General features: G+C 46.8%; 2 protein-coding genes across 2 annotated transcripts; one reads left to right on the forward strand and one right to left on the reverse strand.

The window, feature by feature from the left end:
- Positions 1 to 733: 733 nt before the first annotated feature.
- Positions 734 to 4,170, forward strand: glrx (glutaredoxin (thioltransferase)). The gene is made up of 3 exons (XM_029152181.3): positions 734 to 1,005; positions 1,639 to 1,760; positions 3,727 to 4,170. Exons 1-2 carry the CDS (start codon positions 799 to 801, stop codon positions 1,750 to 1,752), a joined length of 321 nt encoding a protein of 106 aa, XP_029008014.1. The 5' UTR covers positions 734 to 798; the 3' UTR covers positions 1,753 to 1,760; positions 3,727 to 4,170.
- rhobtb3 (Rho related BTB domain containing 3) lies at positions 1,910 to 19,766 on the reverse strand. The gene is made up of 13 exons (XM_029152172.3): positions 19,193 to 19,766; positions 18,631 to 18,862; positions 17,696 to 17,888; positions 15,948 to 16,105; positions 15,767 to 15,875; positions 12,072 to 12,267; positions 11,742 to 11,938; positions 9,053 to 9,162; positions 7,638 to 7,743; positions 6,992 to 7,165; positions 4,968 to 5,134; positions 4,775 to 4,871; positions 1,910 to 3,867 (listed from the first exon to the last, which is right to left on the reverse strand). Coding segments are annotated over exons 1-13 (1,860 nt in total). The 5' UTR covers positions 19,195 to 19,766; the 3' UTR covers positions 1,910 to 3,748.
- Between the last annotated feature and the right edge of the window lie 280 nt (positions 19,767 to 20,046).

Below are 20,046 nucleotides of genomic sequence, written 5' to 3' on the forward strand. Positions count from 1 at the left end.
AAAACTATTTGCATAACAATAAAGATGCCTACTTTACTTTTCCTATAGCCAAACCTGGATTTTAACACTACAATATGGAAATTGGTGTGATAGAGCTTTATTTGTTTTCTAAAAGGATTCATGACCCTTGGTTCCAAAGCCCTCCCAGCTGTTTACAGGGGAAAGATGATTTGGCAGCTGGTCTCTGTTCATAATGCACTCAGACGCAAAAGCTGGTGAGACTGGTTGGTAAATGGTTGAAGGCGTAACTGTCAAAATGTCATGCTCTATGTCCCTCTTTAGTTAGTGATGACAAAATTTAAAATGTGTATGTAAATGTAAAAGCATAGTCATGATCCCAACTTTTTACATGTATAAAGTATTATTGTTTCCTTTAAGCAACTTGAGTGCTCACGTTTGTGTCAGCAGTAATGTCATTCCTAGTTCTTTCTATATGTATCTATAGGTTATCTTTTATTACGCAAGATTAAAAATTCAAATATTTCATGTTTTAATGAGATACATGGAGTCACTGGCTAGTTCTTAGGACACTGTTACTGTTTGAAGCCGAAATCAGCAAGCACAAAAAACAGTGACTAAACATTTAATTTTCTATGCGTTTGTGCAGCTTCTCTGACCTTAACAGCTGCTCAAACAGCTGCCGTTTACACCGCGTCTGATGTGTGTGTGTGTGGTGTGTCTTTAAGGGCGAGGCCACGCCCCCTTCGTCACGCTAATTAGCATAATTGGCCGTGTACAGTATCAGTTTCCTGTTCGTTGTTCAGGTGTCGGCTTGTGTAGACACAAACGTTTCAGACTATGGCGCAGCAGTTTGTGCAGGAGAAAGTCAAAGGGGACCGCGTGGTGCTGTTCATTAAGCCCTCGTGTCCGTACTGCGTCATGGCCAAAGACGTGCTGTCCAAGTACAAGTTCAAACCGGGACATCTGGAGTACGTTGACATCAGCGGGCGCAAAGACATGAGCAGCCTGCAAGACTACTTCCTGGAACTAACCGGAGGCCGCACGGTAAACGACGAAGCTCTGCTTCACCGGCCGCTTCAGTGAGCGCTCACGGGCGACGGAAACCCGAGCAGGTCCCAGGAAATGATCAGTACCTCGAAGAACAAAAAGAAAGATCAAGGAGGCGCGCGGGTGCCGAGTTCATTCACTACCGTGGCGTGTTCAGTGTCCGTTATGAAATCTGTTGCAGTGGGGTTTAATAAAACAATTCGTATTTTTCAGTAAAGCTTTATTTCTATATATACACTGTAAAATTAATATTAAACTTTAGTTACAGTTGAGTGAACGTGGTCACTCACTGGGCGGTGTAGTTGTATGAGTACTGCGCGTACTTTCATTTTTCTTTTGACATTTACAGACATTGAAGACAATGTCAATGCTTTAGTAAAGAAAAAATAAAAGAAAAATGTTTAACAGTTATGGAATAAGTCTGTTTCCCTCTTCCCGTGACTCATACTGGCCCTTCTCTGATCACGTGGATTTAAAAGGCTGCAGCGCATTGATTTTGCAGCCGCAGCTCTGCCCCAATGGCCTAAAACATGCTAACACGTACATCATAGCATCACTAACTGCGTGTGTGTGTGTGTGTGCGTGCGTGCGTGTGCGTGCGTGTGCGTGCGTGCGACATCTTGACCGCAGGTCCCACGTGTGTTCATCGGTGAGGAGTGTGTTGGAGGCGGCAGCGACGTGTCGGAGCTGCACAGCAGCGGTAAACTGGAGGGGATGCTGCAGTCTATTGGAGCTCTGCAATAGAGTCAAAGGTACCGCTCTTGTTTCTCACCAAGGCCACGCGAGCCGCACAGGTCATACAACAGCCTGCTGGCGCTTATTGTGTTGGAATCCCACAGAGTAAAATCCACACAGTCCGGTACCGCTGACTGAACACAGCACACGTTCACAGAGTCTGTGGTGTGTTATTTCTAAAAGGTCTTTATTTAAAGTCAGACTTCAGGTTATTTACAGGCTGTACAACACTGGTCCCAGTGGAGGCGCACATCTGTCTCCACATACTGGGTGTAGATGCAGCACTGGGCTCCACTTAGTTTCACAGTCCAGGGTTTCAGCTGCTATTTACCCTCTGGTAAATATAATAAAAATGATTGAATTGCTGTAATGCAGCATCAGGTGAAATATACGTTTACCTGTAGTTACTTTGTACCTGTACACTGTCAAAATCTCCAAGTGGCAGCTCCCTGTTATTGATGCGCCTGCTGCAACTAGATACAAAAACATTTAGATTCTGCTGGTTGAATATTATTGATGGGTACCAACCCACTAAACAGAAAATGCAGCTAAAACATCACAAGTGATTTTTTTTCCCATTCTCTCAATGAATTATTAGACAAATGTAATTTTTTAAATCTTCCTGTGCCTGTTTTTTTTTTTTTTTAATCAGGAATCTAAAATGAACAGCAGTGAAACATTGGACTGTAAAACCGCAGTCCAGTCATCTCCACTCTGAATGTAAAAAAAGAAAAGATCTAATGTCCACATACAGAAAGGTTTACAAAAATAAGTGCAGCACCAATAAATCATAATCTCTTTATGATTCAAAACTAATTCCTAAAATAAAAAAATAAAAGAAATATCATGTCCACCCAGAGGCATTTTGGTTTCTAGTGTACCAACTTATTTTCATGATATGCTCGTTGTTTTTTCCACTTCTGTACATGTAAATGCTACAAGAAAAGACGAACCATTATTGTTTGTTATTGCAAATACAGAAGTAATGGTTTCATCATTATTTCATATTAACCTGCAAACAAAACTGAGGAAAGGTTCAGTTCACCTGTTTTTAAATGTGGTTTAAAAACACACTGGTTATTGTACTGGATGTAGTTTACAGAACACTTTGATTTTGATGAGCTTTTCAGAATTTATTTTCAAGCCACATCATCATTTGAGACGATCTATGACCAAAATGTATTCCACCTCACGTGGTAACAGAGTCTGCTCACTGATGCGTTATAGGTCTGAAAGAGTATAAGAAAAGATATTATTAGACCCGTTGGTCCTGCCTGTGTGCGGAACTGAGTTTGTTACATTACAGATGATGATGAGAGAGGCTGCGCTACCAGTAGTGTTACCGGTCGCGTTCCACTAAAGTAGGTCACCGCTCAGCTGAGGAACTCGCTGAACTACTGAGGAGGCTTAAGGAGATGCAGCATGTCTGTACCGGACTCCCGAATGCATCTCTGGCCACTGTGGGTTCTGTTAAAGATGGAGCAGTCCTGTGTCCAGCATCCATAGTAGAGCATACTCTCAACCTGGTGTCACCACGGCATGAGTTTGACGTGATCCTGGTTTCCAACAGACCCATCGTTACTCAGTGCAACCAGTTTGTGTCCTTATTTCTCCTCAAAACCCACCATTTCCATCCATTGGTCGAAGTTTTTTTTCCCCACAGCCTCTGACGAACGGCCAGTCATTTTCTGTTCATATTGGTTTGAGGGGCTCAGTCATGTCGTATTGCCAGTGATGAAGCAGTCCTAATGCAGTGTTTCTCTAGGGGTGGAGAGTCACAGTCGTGTACCTCGCTGCCTGGCGGCGCAGTCCGCTCGGTTACCGAGTCCCGCAGCTGTTTTCTCTTGCACCTTGTCTCTCAGCGTCAGCTTCATCATCCAGCAGAATAAAAGTTTTCTCCGCTTCTCCACGAGCTGAATCTCACCGTCCGCCCTCCTTCCCCCCCCACCTCCCACCCCCGCTGTCCGTCCCTGTCTTTCGCAGGACGCTGGAGTTCAGACGGGCGTCACATGACCACACAGCGGGACTTGCGAAGCTTGCGTCGCCTCTGCTGGTACTCGCTGAGCTCCTGCAGGTAGCCCCTGGACGGCCAGCGTAGCCTCTCCACCTGCTCGCGCTCCTCGTCTGGAAGGCACATGAACACCAACCCTAACTCACATGCGCATGCTGCAAAGGCAAATATGCAATGCTTCGCTAACAAAGTGATCACGGCGAGATTTACTACAGTTGACACATAATCACAGATACACAGATGGGAATCACTACTTGGAATATTGCTATGAACACAACAATGAAGGCTGAAGTTTACAGTAAATGAGTTTACATTAACTAGGAGTGGCTGATCATTGTTTGCCTCCTCCTCCTGTCCTTAGTAACCGTCCAGCTGAATATGAATGAACAATAAACGTGCTTCTTTTACTAACTGAATCCGTGTGTGGTTTCTGTCTGGGTTTACACTAACTACTTGTGAGGGGTTGTCTGTCTCTGTTCGCTGACCCTGTGAGTAACTAGTGACCCGTTGGCAGCTGAGACTGGCTGCATTCTTCACCCTCAGACAGCCCTCGGCATAATCACTGGATGACTGGACCAATATACCATTATTATAATGTAATGCTGCCATGTTGTGGTTCATGACAGATGAATAAAATAACAGCAAAGGTTGTTAAAGCTGTCACTGACCATGTTTCAGTATGAAAACTAAAAACTAATTTCACAAGATGAATGCTTATTAGAGTTTTGGGCATATAAATTCAATCTGTCTGTGTTTTGTACACTGTTGTTCATTTGAGAGGAAAACAAGAAGCCTTGGCTCCGCAATAATCTGAGACAGATGCAGCCCAACCTACGTGTGTGTGGAAAAAGCCCAGAGGCGCTGAATGAAATTTACACTAAAGTCTGAAACCCAGTCCAAGCAGACACAGCTGGGTAATTTAGGGTGCTCAGCCATTTAAATTTGCACAACCATCATTCAACTATCGGGGCTTTTTTTAAAAAGATCTTCAGACGTCGGTTTGATCATTCACACACTGACCTGAGAGTTCCAGGAAGTCGGGTTTGTGACTGAAGATTAGGTAGTTGTTGGCTATAAAGTGGAGGAGCCAGATGTACAGCTGCTCTGCATTGTGACACTGAGGATCAAACAGACAACACATTACCATGACTCTTCTGTCAGGGTTTTCTTGTCTCCTTGCTCCACCACTAATCGGATGCTGCGTCTCACCGACCTTTGCCCTGCGGAGCAGTCGCACCACGCTGATGCCCGTGGACGCCAGCTCCCTGCTGGGCATGCTCTGAAGGTACGCGCACACGCACACCTCGCACAGGTGCTGCAGCCGCTTCACCTGGTACATCTCGGCGCAGACGAGCACGGCCATGGCCTGCAGAACGCTGGCTGGACACACAAGAACACGCAGCACGCGCTGCTGGTCACATTCATGGGTGGTGGACAGAATCCAAATACAGTTGTAACCCCTGACGTGGAAAAGGGCGACGGTGACACGGTCACGCCGCTTCAATTCAACCAGTACGTTCACCGTCGCTCTTTCCAAGCTGTCAAGTTGCATCTTTATGTAAGACACGCAGCAATTGTCAACCAAGTACGGTTAGTCTTATTATGTAATGTCAGAATGTCAAATAGCGTTGGGCCTGATGTAACCAGACTCCTGTCATTCACGTCAGTCAAGCACCCTCAGCATCCATCAGAGCCTCCTCTCAACACTGACTCTCATGCAACTGCCAGAAACAGTACAAACCCTTTGTTCTGCCTGACTGTGAGCTCAAAACATGTCACTGAGGATAAACAGCGTTTTCTGCTATCGCATGGTACGTACAGATGAGCATATGTATCTGAATACTGGGGCCGTGAGCCCTGCGGCTGCTCAGCCCTCGGCCGTGTTGCTGCTGATGGAGTTACCTTGCTGTGACCTTGAGGGCTGCGCTCTTGCATAACGGTGCAGCGGCTGCAGCCCCTGGAGCTGCTTCGTGGCATTAATTTCCCATTACGGTGACTCAACGTGAAGCTGTATCTCTGGAGACAGCTTGTTTACCCTCCTCACGCCTGAGCTGCACCCTAAGGTTTGCTAATTTTGAATAGCCTCATAATTTCTTCATTAAAATATCTCAAGCCACAGACCTGTTCTGAAGCTTCGTCCACTCAGCGGTTTATTATGCAAAAATACCAAAATGAATGATGGCAGTTAATGGTGTAATTAATGCTGCAATTTGCAAGTGTAAATACCTTTGTGTAGTTGAGGCTTTATCCTAACAGACATGAAACTACACTTACAAAAAACCTTTCAAATGCAGAATTGCAAAAGCTTGTCAATCAAAGCTGCTTCAGAATCTTTTATCCACTAGGGGGTAGAAAACCCAAACACGAACACAGCGAGAGGAGCTGCTAAAAAGTCATCAAGTTAACAGGTCGCTCACTTAATGTGCACATGTAGCAAACACAGCAACAATAACACTGGAAAAGCAGGATTCACTGATGCTGGAGTCCATCTCCCTCATAAATAGAATAAGGGCTACTGCTAAAAACACAGAGCACAATGTGTAGGATACTAACAGAGGAAAACAACAACATCATGGTGGGGGTGTGACCTGGCACCATCCAAAGCACATGAAGCAGTTCTGCCATGGGTTGATTTTGTAATCACTAAATCTAATTTAATTTTAAGCCCGGTGCTGTTTGTCACGCGCCTCTTGAGACCGACACTGGCAGCGGGTGCAGTCACACAGATGGCTGATGGGACTTGTCATCTGTGCTTTTGTTCCAGGCGGCATTTACTGAATAAGGCCTCGAGAAGCTCGCTGCCACGTGTTTTCCGATTTGGGATAGGTGCTTGTTTCCGTGACGCGTTAAAATAGCATTCAGGGGCCATGGTGGACATGTCTTTCTTTGTAGGAACACGGCGCTGAATCTTTTCCACCTCAAACCTTCTGCTTGGAGTTATTGTCTCATTGCCTGTCTCTAATTTAGAGCAAGGTCCTTACAGATGTAGTTACAAGCAAATAAATGAAAACACAGACTGAGTGTCCCAGCAAAATCAATCATGCCACCATAAAAAAAAAAATCTGCTACAAGCTTTAATTAGTGTAGAAGAATTAAAAGAACTGAAAAGCCATTCCACTACTATACATAACTCCTCCCATTGGAGTGTTTCCAGTTTAGGTGCCATTTGGTCATTAATCTATGGTGTAGCAGAGACTGCAGAGGTTCCAGGGGTACAGCTCTGTGTGTCAGACTCACCAGGACAGCAGGAATCAGTGTAGAGGTACTCGAGGAAAGACAGGAAAGTATCCGAGGAGACTCCATGGATCGGCACCACTCGGCTTCGGGCCTCTGCATACTTTCCACTGAACATGGCCGCCATGACGTCGCAGCGTGCCACCAGGACCGCTCGGTGGGCCGGCAATACGCTCCCTGGAAGACCCACAAAATTTACAGTATCAGCTGCACCTGCAGAGCAAGATCTTCGCAAGGAAGTGAGAAATTACATTGAAATATAACTGACTTGTTTGGTTTGTATTAACTAGTTTGGTCTAATCAACTGGGAAACTGTAGTGAAGACTTGACCGGAAATTTACAGAAGATTCTTGCAAAAAGTCTGGGTGACCTCTAAGACCTAATTGTGTAGCTTGCAAACACAAAGCAACACATAAATATTGATCAGGGGAAGCTTCTTGGCATTATTCAGATTTTCTGTTTTTTTAATCAAGAAATGATTTAATGCACCAAGTGGAAAAGATTTTTTTAAAGATGAAACAGGAAAGGAAGGCCCAGTTTCTTGATTCCATAATTGAATTGCATCTACGAAAATGTGAGCGTGTGCTGCTCTGATGACAACTTATGCATTTGTAGGAGCATGTTGGGTAGCGAGTCGGTCTGAACCCACCTTGCACCATGAAGATGACGTCTGAGTAAAGAGGAGAATTGAAGAGGTTGACAAGAGTCTGGGGACCGAGCTGAGCTGCACGTGCACTGGGGGTATCCCTGAGGCCCTGTGCGCGCGCGCGCACACACACACACACACACACACACACACACACACACACACACACACACACACACACACACACACACACACACACACACACACACACACACAGCAAAGAGTTAAGATTCCTCTGCAGGGAGTCAGGTACTAGTTACCAGTACAATTGCCATTCTATACATCCGTCCCACATCCCGTGTGGAATACTAATGACCTCTATGCCAGTCTTGCTTAGCGCTATCCAAGCATCTGCAATGCCAAGAACAACATGACAGAACTGGCCAACTCTGGGAGCAGACTGACAGCCAGACGGTTGTCCGAACTGTTTATTAACACGTTCCTGCTCATTTGAAGCCATTTCCAGACCCATAGTACACGATGCACGTATTATCCCGCAGAGAACACCACTAGCAAAAAGGAAGACTGTCAGTGTCATGTCCGTGTACACATGGCTGTGTTAAGTCCACAAATGAGTGTCATCAAGAATCCCATTACCACTGAGTGACCTTTCTCGGTGAACTGAAGCACAAAGAACTCTATATTCTCGCAGTGCTCCGCTGCAGCAAAAACAGAGCCTTCAGTGGAGGCAGCAGGAAAATCAAGCCTGTTTGATTTTGAAAATCAATGCAAAGCTTATGGAAAGCAAAATTCAGCACGTCTCGTATAGTGACACAACCCAGGGGTGTTTGCAAAGGACGAGATCAACTCATGGCAGAACATTAGGATGTCTCATCCTGTTAAAGTGGCCCAGCCGTCTCCTGGTGTGTCAGCCCGCCTCAACAACGCCTCAGGTAGAAGACCTAGTTCTATCCAGATGGGTTGGTAGGCTGTGCATGGTGCCAAAGGCTTGTCAGGCGCATGTCATATCTCTTGATCGCTCTCTAAATGTTAAAGTCTGCTTCCTATTACGCGGAGCCACCTCGCATTCCTCCAAACAGACACAAAGCGTTCCAGATGTGACAGTGCAGGTCTTGTCATAATGTCGGATTTCATGCTTGATGTCCCGCATAGAGTGTTCACATATCATGTGGTGTGCTTGTGCTCCTTTGAGAGCATCCCTTGTTTGTTTTCTTTTAATTCCCATAGTATGAGGGAGATGACTATGAGCAGTAATTATGTAAATATGCTAATTATAGCCACATTATTACCGCTCTGTTTCTAAACAAGGTCTAACTAATTAAGGCGCTGTTGGTGTGAGGCAACTACAAAAACATGCCTTTATGCCTTCAAAGAACAAATCCGATCATGTTAGATATTTAACCTCCACTGTCACACAAGGCTCTCATGGAAAACACGCTGTGTGCGTGCGACCTTACCCTGTCTCTGCCGATGAGCGATCGTACGCGATCCATGAGCTGAGCGACGGCCAGCGAGTTCTTCAGCTTCTCCTCCAGAGCCTCCTGGAGGTGCTCCCACTCCCACGCGCCTGCGGAACATCCACAAACACACAGAGTTTGTAGAAACGCAGAGGCAAACTCTTCCCAAGCCGACCACCCACACACCTTACGCCAAACCTGTTTTCCACAAAGATGACTGCTTCTGAAAGGTGTCTGTTATATAATGGTGGCATCCGCATCCTTTTCTAGTTGCAGTTGTTGCAGAGTTGTGACCACACACACGTGAACCCTGTGATGAAGAGGATCACCAAGCCCTTAATGGTCATAATCATCTGTGTCAACGTAAGCCACACTAATGCTCTCAGGGACATGTTGCTCGCAGCTTAAAATCACTGATACACAAACAACAAACAGAACAAAAGAAATCTATCCAGCCGTTCTCTCCAGCTGTGGGCTCCTGTCATAACCGATGTGAAACACAGTGATTCTAACAGTGCTGGAGAACATTTGTCACCGCTTTCATTGACTATAGAGCACCTGCACAGCCCTGGAGCGTGATTGGGGCAGCGCATGTCACACCAGGACATGAGAATACGGCTGAGGTGAGGAAGAGAACCAGGCAGGCCGTGGTTTAGTTCATCATTCGTTCATAATAACGGTATTTCAACAGATAGAGGGATTACTTCCACACCCAGTGTCGGATAATGGCACAGCACAGACACCTCGTAGTGGAGATTAGATGTGGAGCTTGGCGCTGACATGATGCAGCCCGACTCCAAAAACGCAGCAATGGATTGGCTGATGTTTTCATACTTACAACACAAGACAAGCATTTTAACAGGTTAACAATGTAAAACAATTGCACAGATTAATTATTGATGAAGTCATTTACAGCCATTGTCCATGAATAAGGTCTGCATAAAGCTATACACACGTCATACATGACCTAAACATGCACATACTGTTCACACAAATATTTCAGTCGGATTCTACACAAGGAGACAGAGTCTCACAGAGTTAACGTCACGTAAGCAAAGTCACAGCCTCCGTGACTGTCCACGCAAGGAAAAACCCCAAAAACTCAAGAGTGGAGCGGCGCTGTGCGTTTACACAAGCGTGATATTGTTATGGAAATTTGTTCTGCTGTGCCACAATAAAACGAGCAAAAAAGGGACAAATCGCTGCGATCCAATCGTGAGCAGACGATATTTGTCCTGTCTCTAGCGAAGCGAAGTGCAGCTTGTTGTGGATTTACTGCAAACCAACATCAAACACTGGCACGATGCACTCGTACGCAGAATGTATCCGTGGGAAAAGAAAGCGTGCGTACGTGAGATCAACTGCTCCTAACGCACCATCACATCCACCACGGTGGAGGTCAACTGTAGCGTTTGTTCTACTCGACTTGTCTGCGTCTCCCTGCAGTGTTTCAGGGAAAGGTGACGTCCACGTTTGGCACGGCGCACGCACGCACGCACGCACGCACGCACGCACGCACGCACGCACGCACGCACGCACGCACGCACGCACGCACTGTGAGTCTGTCTGTCTTATTCTTATTCAAAGCCTCGCTCACACAGATTCAGCCTGACCCTCTAATCTCATTTCTTCTTTCCCAGCTCTGCCTCCGGTGTCTCTGCGTGTGCGTGCACATGCGTGTTCGCTGCTCACATACATGTTAAGAGGCGGTGAATCAGATGTTATGACAGCCTCTTGCCGTAAGAACTCGCGCTGCTTGTGATGAGGCGCTGCTGTGCACAGGCGCTGCAATCTGACATGCACCAGGCACAGCACCGCAGACTCTAAGCCGCAGACTTAGAAGACTTTCATTACGGCATCCGAGCCAGAGGAAATATCACGCGCCTGTTGAAATTACAGGAGAATGTTTGGATACAAGCTTCACAATTTACCTCGCCTGCAAATGTTTTTGCTCATGGTTTACTGCATATGCATATGTGTTTTTGTAAAGTATGTAAGTACAAACACCAGGATTCAATTACATCAACTAATTCCAATTCTAATTAACTCTCAGAATGATGGACATTCAATCTCTGCACGATGCTCAGTGAATGAATCCATCTTCACTGATGTCTGTGATGTTAATGGAACTGTGTTGGGTGGAGATAAAGCAAACTGAAGTGGCATCAAATGCACATGTGGGTTAGAAAAGCTGTGCAATATCACACTTTTACACAATGAACAGTCAGGTCTAAATTAAAATACTACAGTTGCTTACTATCAAGCACTTTCAGTTTGACTGATTCCCGTTCCTCTGGGTAATGGAACATTGGATAAGACCCAGTTGGAGGCAAACTGCCTCCTGCTGCCAAGGGACATTAATCATCACGTCTAAATCATTCGGGAAAAAAGGAAATGCTTTTGGGGAATGGAGTTCCGATACGGTGGATGTCAGTCCAGGCTTGTTATCTGCATTTAAATCCCAGTTGTAATGTGCTTAAAGTGTCAAAGGTAATAATGAACAGGAAACATCAGTAAACGTTATTCTTTTAGGAAGTGAAACTGCACAGAAATCATGTCATCTGATGGAATTAAAGTGCTGTCCTTGCAGAGGTCAGCCTTAGTGTTGGCTGCTGTTTTGGAACCAGTTTCTATCCAGCTGCACAAAAGGTCCAAACTACATTTTGAAGTTTTTTATGCGTGTGTTTACCTCTGTAAATGAACATAAGCGTCTCCCACAGACACATGCAGAGAAGGGGGTCCTTCACTACCAGACGAGACAGACGTCCTGTCAGGTGACCCTCTGATCTCGGCATATCGTCGATGATCCCCCCGTCCCAGGTGGAGAGCAGCGAGTGGGGGCCCCCGTCTCTCTCTCTGCAGGCACATCGTGACTGGGGGCGTTCTCTGTCCAACATGATCCCAATGAGAAGTAAAACAGTTGCCGTGAAGAGGCCTTTTTTCTGGCTACAGGATCAGGTTCAGGTGGTGTAATAGTTTGTGAACCTTCACCCTGAGAATGAGCTAGTATCATTCCTACCTGGACTTAGGCCCGAGCAGCAGCTGTCTGAAATACGGGCTGACAGCGCACAGCACGGCAGCGTGTGCCCACCCCAGTTCTTTCCCAGAATCCCCGGCGTAGAAAGCCACATCGGCAAACTGCACGCCGCGCTCCAGCAGCCACTGCATGTCCTGTGAGAAGCTGGATTCCTCTACACGGATGGGGGGGAGACGAGCTGAACAGAAAGGCACGAAAAGAGGAGGATGAGCGGTAATGAATGGCTTCTAATGAAAGGCAGCAGCAATGGTGTGTAATTCACGCTTGCAGTGCACAAAATTTCTTTTTGTTCAATTCATTTTAGCATTTGCAAAATGCACACTGAAAATACACGATGAACCATTCTAAACCCTACAATATATTTAACTCGTTGAAAAGAAAAACAAAAGCAAAAAAATATTATAATAATAAAAGTAAATGTATTTTAGATCATTTCAAAACTAACCTAACCCATTGGTGGCCAGTATTAAGAGAGCATCCACCGAACTGTGAGTGTAGCTGATTAAAGATTCTACTGTGAGGAACCTTGGTGTCATGTTTGACCAGGATCTCTCTTTTACATCATACATTAAACAAATCTCCAGAACCGCCTACTTCCACCTTAGAAATATAGTTAAAATCAGAAGCATCCTCTCTCAGAGCGATGCAGAGAAACTGATCCATGCATTTGTTACCTCTAGGCTGGACTACTGTAACTCCTTACTCATAGGATGTCCTAACAGCTCCTTAAAAAGTCTACAGCTCATTCAAAATGCTGCAGCCAGAGTTCTGACAGGACTTAGAAAGAGAGATCACATTTCTCCTACATTAGCTTCTCTGCACTGGCTGCCTGTAAAATGTAGGATAGAATTTAAAATTCTCCTACTCACATACAAAGTACTCAATGATAAAGCTCCTTCTTATCTTAAAGACCTTATAGTTCCTTATGCTCCCAGCAGAACACTTCGTTCTCAGAGCGCTGGGCTACTTGTGGTTCCTAGAGTGTTTAAATGTAGAACAGGGGGCAGAGCTTTTAGCTACCAAGCTCCTCTCCTCTGGAACCAGCTCCCTCTTCAGGTTCGAGAAGCTGACACACTCTCCACCTTTAAGATTAGGCTTAAAACCTTCCTCTTTGATAAAGCTTATAGTTAGAGATGGTTCAGGTCACTGGCAATTATTGTTAGTCACAGGGACCATCTCTTAGTTAAGCTGCAATAGACATAGACTGCTGGGGGACTTAATTTATACACTGAGCTCCTCTGTTTCCTTCTACCTCCTCTGTCCCATAACCTCCCATCATTGTCCCATGTTTAACTAACCTTGTCTCTTTCTGTCCAGTAGTTGTGCTTCTCCCCCCCAACCCCCACTCGTTCTCCCTCTCTGTCCTCACCTACAGGTATCATTGGACTCAAAGTTTGGTGTCTGTGATGGGCAGCTGCGGATTCAACCATCCTGCCTGCATTCAGTCCCTGGTCCTACCATCCTGCCTGTGCTCTGTTGTTGCTTGTTGTTGCTTGTTGCTGTTGCTGTGCTTTTCTATCTCTCTATCCTCTCACCCCAACCGGTCGAGGCAGATGGCCGCCCACATCCAGTCTGGTTCTGCTGGAGGTTTCTTTCTCGTTAGAGAGGGAGTTTTTCCTCTCCACTGTTGCTGTCAAATTAAATGCTTGCTGTATGTGGGATTTGTTGGGTTTAGTTGTATGAGGTTTTAAACCTTACTTTGTAAAGTGCCTTGAAATAACTTTGTTGTGATTTGGCGCTATATAAATAAAATTGAATTGAATTGAATTGAATTACTCTGGGAGAAATTTGTCAGTGTGTTAATATTTTTAAAACAATTTGACTTGGTCTTTTATTATCTACAAATGATAATATTGTGAACAAGCACTGCATCAAGACCCAGAGTAGAACACATCTGGTGTGCTCAATGTGTGCACACTGAGGCCTCAGGCGTCAATGCATGAGAGACAGTTTGCTAAAGAAAAACACAAAGAGAAATAGCAAAAGACAAAATCTGTGATCATAAGATGTAGGCTGCCATAATACTCCGTCAGAATCTAGTGATACAAGAAAATGCTGTGTTTTCCTTTGAACTGTGGCTTTGAATTGTTTGTATTGTGTTGTTGTGTTTTTTTCTTTAATTGGATTATTTTTAAAAATATATGTACGGAAATATTTTGATTGGACCACAATCACAAAGAACTGATTTAAATAGATTAGAGCTAAGAATAATTGAAAAAAGTGCAGTCATGGATTTATATGACGTGAAAGAGAACAAAGGCACTGACCAGGAAAGTGAAGAGCTGGTGGTACAGTACAAGGGTACACAAATCACTGTCCTATTATATCCCTAATTACACTTCACACACACTGCACCTCTGTGGCACTCGCCCCCTTTTTTTATGGTGACTCAGATTGGCTGAGAAAAAAAACGCGCCGTTCCTGAATCAGTGCACGTCATATTTAATGCAGCGACACCATAAGTAGAAGTAAGCGCCACTGGACAGGCACCAATAAATCCTCAGGCATTGCTGCCTGTTTTTTGGCAGGACTTAAATCTGTCACTGCGTCAGATTTAGACACCCACAGCAGCAAAGTGGTCAGATCAATATTTAACACTGCTTTAACAAGGTCGTTTGTGCTAAATATTCTCAGATGTTTTACTTCATTAAAAACTGCAACATGGCACATGTGGCCAGATGTAACAGCAGCAAGAGAGTCAGACAGCTGGAGTCATGCTATCAAAACAAAATGATGCTACTGGGTCTTTCAGTGATGTTTAGTTGTTTGTAACAAATAGCATTTTGTGGTTCTGTGCACATTAGTCTGTTTTGACGCTGCTCATAATTAGCACTTTGTGTTTACAGAAGCTGATTGTCGTCTATAAGTCTCTAAGTGCTTTACAGCTTAATTAAACTTAAGGAATTTGAAAATGCGAGTCTCAAATAAACCAACTGAAACTAAATAGAAACTTAATCCATTAGTCTATAATTATTAGAAGAGATTTGATCGTCAACTGACCTTTTGCTTAGTCTTATTTAAGATAACAATGCGTTTTTCCGATTAATTATCTTAAAAACAATCAGCTGTAAGAATCTTTCCTATTTGTAAGAAAATACATTTATCACAACTTCAAACTAAAATATGCACAAACTGTAGAACGTACTGCATCAGGGACGATACAGGCTGGACAAATGAGTTTAAATAGCCAAACTGATGGCTTGCTATAGTTAAGGATAACCTAATGAGCAACGCTCTCCCCTTCCACCACCACAGCCATTACTGTGATTGTGCTTAAGGAGTTGTGACTGTGTCTTCCACTGAAAAGAGCTCAGTCTAAAATTGATTCAAACATCACTGAATAAGTAGTCAACCTAGCTCTTTGTCTCTGCGCTTATTTCCAGTTCGGAACAGTGAATATTGATCCAGGTAAAACCTGTGCTCAGCTCGTTTTATGGCTGCGTAAGCTCAATGAGAAACAAGCCAGTCAGTGGCTTTGAATGTTCCCCCGTAAACTATGAAAGGAGCAAAAAGCAGCTTTAATTGTTACATATGATGGATTCAAAATGCCAATCACCACTCACAAACATTTTAACTTTATGAGGCCAAGTTAAGCACTGTGTTTTATCGAAAGCCGACATAATTAGATGCTATTCACAGTAGCAAAGCGTTTGTTAGATACTGTGGTATTCTCTGACCTGGTTGTTCTAAGTGAGGGGGGCGAAGCTCGTTCACTTTGTTTCCACGTCTCTTCTCGGGCCTCTCTTTGGCTTTGTGTTTCAGACACTGGATCATGAAGTACTCCAGCTGAAAAACACGGGAGCACACGTTAGTTCGAGCCGACGGATCGGTCGATCCCCCTCCGCCGTCGGCACTCACCACGCTGCCGAAGTAGCGGCCCACGAACACGTGGTTGAGGGAGGGCAGCTCCAGGTAGGTGGCCCCCAGGTCCCGGGACAGCTGCAGACCTTCGCCGTGAGGCACACAGCTGCTCCAGTCGGACGCACACAGCGGACACGTACAGGGAGGGCCTTCGTCTAAACACACAGACGAGCAGAAGCGCTGACGTGACCCTAATAAATATTTTACGAGGCTGTATTCGTTACGTCTGTGACACATTAAGCTCCTCAGGATTTGTGCATGAAGTAAGGCTGTAAATAAGCTGCGCTACTCTGATGATACACAGACTATAAGACACTAACCAAAATAAGAAATGAGCTGACACATGAAGAACAACATTCTGACCATTAACACGCTGCTCGAAGAACAAAAAAGTAAAAAACACTGAACATGCAAATTAGAGGTCACAGAATTGTAAATATACAACAGTCAAACATCAGGAATGTAAGATGTTGTTGTTCTTTGTTTGTTATTGCCAATAGTGGTTTGTGAATTTGAAAATACAGCTGTGACCCTTTTTTATCCTCACTAGAGAGTTACAACTGAGCATTTCCTCCTCTTAGTTGTGTAACGGTGAGACCATCATAACGTGTCAAACCTAAAGAGGCACTTGTTGTAGGAGCAGCGCCACTCCGGCATGTGTGCACGAGGACCACGGACGCGAAACCGACAGGAAATCACAGTGATTAGCTTGAAGGGTGAAAACTGCTCAGTGAGACTGGACCCAAGGAGGAGAGGGACGGGGGGAAGGAGCGGGACGAACAGCTAAGTGCTGAGGCATCGGATAAATCACGGCGCTAATAACCGCAGGCGTGACACCGGGATGGAGCTGCACCGTGTGCGAGTGTGTGCGTGCCCTTGGATAAATCCGCCCGCGCCGCCGCGTTCAGCGCGGGTTTAATGGCAGCATTAACACACGATGAGCGGCGCTCTCCGCCACAGCTGTGCCTTAGGTGGTCTAAAGCTGAGCAGCAGGAAGCGCTCAGAGCTCAGCCGTCACTCGTTGCAGTCAGGAGGGGATGCATTGAAAATACTCACAGCCGCCACAAACAAAAACACAAACAAAGGCTTCAGCTTTACAGCTGCTCCCTCCCCTCTCCCCACCAGCAAACACTTGACTGGGGCTGCTGTGATCATTCCGCAGCAGAGCTCTGACAGGATCTCAAAGTATGTTGAGCGGACGGGGCTAAAAATAAAACTTGCTACATTTGATAGACTTGTTTACAGAATTGGGAATCGACGAGGGTCAGTGTGTGTGCAGGAGCGCAGGCAGACTCGCCGAGCGGGAGCTGCAGGAGCCTGATACCTGCCGCTGCCGCTGCAATGCACGTTCAGGCGTTGCATGGGTGTTTTACGCGTGTACATGTGCTCGGTGTAAAAATATAACTTCTGTGTTTCGCTTTGGTGTGCCTCTCGCTGGGAAGCTTGTGAGCCGAGTGCCTGAAGGCAGCCAAGAGGAGATTTAATCATGAGCATCCTCATCATCGTGGAGTACACGAGCAGGAAATGCTTCCAACTATCAAAACAATGAAGGCGGCATCACATTTACTAATTCCTGGATATTAGGATAAAGACATTATTTACATTATTCATTTGTTGCTGCTCACACTGAGCTGCTTATACACAGCTCTGACTGTACACTGCCACGGGCTGTCAGGGCATGTTTTCGTTCCAGCCACAGCGAGTTCTACGACGGAAGCAGAGGAGGAGAAGGAGAGCGTCCTCACCGTTGAGGCGCGCGCCCACGGCCACCAGGATGACAGGGACGCCCCAGTGCCGCAGGAGCGGGCGCAGGCGCGGGGCGTAGCTGTTTCGGACCTGCTGGAAAGCCAGCTTGTCCGTGACTGAATATTTAATGACCAGGATGTCGGCCTGCTCCAGAACTTTCCGCACGCTGGCCCAGTCGCTGTCCAACAAGTCCTGGGGAGAGAGGGGAAACGACAGAGGTCAGAGGTCAGAGGAGGAGACACAGGAAGCATCACACCAGGCTGCACCGTGACTCTCACCGCATGTAACCGACCCCATTTGAGTCTGCCTATGTATAAATACCTCAGCGTGGCTCTTTGGACTTTACCCCCAAAGACTTTACCCTGTGTGAGGCTGCAGCTCTGAAAAAAAACACCCCGATTCAACTTATTCAACATGAAAAGCGCCTGAAAAGGCTTTGAAAAAGACACAGAGACGTAAAATTAGACTGACAGACGTTCCCCACCACCGCCCCCGACACAGCCCTATAATGGGACGCATACAATGCTGCCAGGAAATCACAAGAGTGTTTTCATTTCACAATCATATGCTATTGAGAACAAAAGTTCTTTCATCGGGTTGTTTTCTTTGTGCATGTTAACGGCGTCCTCCGAAGAACAGGCGCTTTTCATGCCCGGAATCGCTGCTGGAAGGCAAGCGGCCCTGGGATGGGAGACATTTTACATCTCCTGAGAAATGGAGGCAAAGGTAAACAGCTCGCCAGCCAAAGGACGACAGTAATCAAAATCACACCACTTTTACGGTCCTGCTGGCAACTTTCTATGCAAATCAAGTCTTATTTGTTCACACCAGCGGGTAAAAGCACCGAAAAAAAGTCCAAGCAACGAGACGGGAGTGCGCAGCTCAATTTTCCCCATTGTGCCCCGCACACGTAAACACACCAGCCCCGTCTTACCCAGCTGGGACAATCTCGAACCACCACGGTGACGTCTCCGAACACGCGTGACGTGTACTCCATGAAAGCCGGGTTGTGCAGGCTGCTCTCCAGGTCGCAGGGTCCCACCAGCGCCCCGTGGCCCAGGTAGCTCCACAGCAGCCCGCCCTGCAGCTGCCCCTGGCCCATGATCTCCTCCCCGGGCCCGACGCCTCCGGGGCATTCGCTGCCCAGAGCCACGATGTGGATGGACCTGCAAGCCGAACAACTTGTGGTCACGAGTGAATGGAGGAGACGGGCAACGGTGAGCGTTTGCCCTGATCCTTATTATTCATGTCTATCACGGAGACAGTGCATCAGCGTTATGTCACTGACAGCGACTGAGGAGAAGCCCGCCACGGCCTTTACTACACCTGGCGCATATGTGGATCAATAAATCGGACACTTTCATAAATAGACATATTCCCAGTGTCGCGTTTTTAATTGTGAAGCGGCAATAGAGACACAAACAAAGCGCGCAGCCGCACGAGCCGCGCCGCTTCCTCCCGCCCCGTTAATGAGTTGCAGCTTCGGAGGAACTTACATTGTGGCGGCCGCGGTGCTTGTTCCGCTGCGCTGACGCTATGGAGCCCGTTCTTCTCACGGTGCGCGTCCGCGCCGGGTCTGCAGTCGGACTCGGCTTTTTCCGCAACGAGCCGCGGCTCCGCTCCGCCGCTAATGCCTCTCATCGGCGGCGGGGCCCCCGGGAGCCCGGCAGCTGGGGACTTTCGCGGTCGCTCGCATGTCGGCCCACGTCTCGTTACTCATTCATAAAAGCGGGAGCGAGCGGAGCCGAACGCCGTCCCGAACCGAACCGACCGCGGAGGCGCACCGGACGGCGGTGCCGGCGGTGCAGCGGAGCGTGTCAACAGCGGCGCCCATGGACGAGGCGGCGCGCCGGGAGACGAACAAGTTGTATGGCGGGCGGTGGGGGACGCGGTTGCGCGGCGGGAAGAGAGCAGCCTCGCGCCTCGGCGTCCGGAGCATATGAATGACGTCGGCGGTGGGAACAAAGTCGAACAACTGGAGGGACAGAGAGAGAGAGAGAGAGAGAGACTGGAGCGAGAGTGGTCGCGCCTGACTCAGCAACACGCACGCGGGCGGCATAGAAACGTAGAAAGGGCTCGCGCGCGCGTCCCACTGGACATGACAGCGTGGTGCTGTTCGCCCTGACACCGTTGGCCGCCGTTGGCCGCCGTCACCTTGTTCGTTGACTACAGAGCGACGCTCGCCGCACTCGCGGCAAAATGAATTCCGACACGCGGACCGAGCGTCACGGAGGTGCGAGCAATGCGGTGTAATGCAAATGAGGAGCGGGACCTCTCGCTGGTTCTGTTCGATTCTGGAACTCGGCTGAGCGGCGACGATGACATCAGGTGGTCCGTTCTCTCAGGTTAA

The sequence above is a fragment of the Betta splendens genome, chromosome 5 (genome assembly GCF_900634795.4).
Source record: "Betta splendens chromosome 5, fBetSpl5.4, whole genome shotgun sequence".
Lineage (NCBI taxonomy): Eukaryota > Metazoa > Chordata > Actinopteri > Anabantiformes > Osphronemidae > Betta > Betta splendens.

Bases quoted from the DNA above. Each gene is read 5' to 3' on its own strand.
- rhobtb3 (XM_029152172.3), bottom strand. The intron at 16,106-17,695 runs GTGAGGACGCTC...CTGTGTGTTTAG, and splicing joins CGTGGGCGCGCGCCTCAACG to ACGAAGGCCCTCCCTGTACG. The intron at 7,744-9,052 runs GTAAGGTCGCAC...GCGCGCGCACAG, and splicing joins CGCTCATCGGCAGAGACAGG to GGCCTCAGGGATACCCCCAG.
- glrx (XM_029152181.3), top strand. From the start codon at position 799: ATGGCGCAGCAGTTTGTGCAGGAGAAAGTCAAAGGGGACCGCGTGGTG. The intron at 1,006-1,638 runs GTAAACGACGAA...TCTTGACCGCAG, and splicing joins AACTAACCGGAGGCCGCACG to GTCCCACGTGTGTTCATCGG.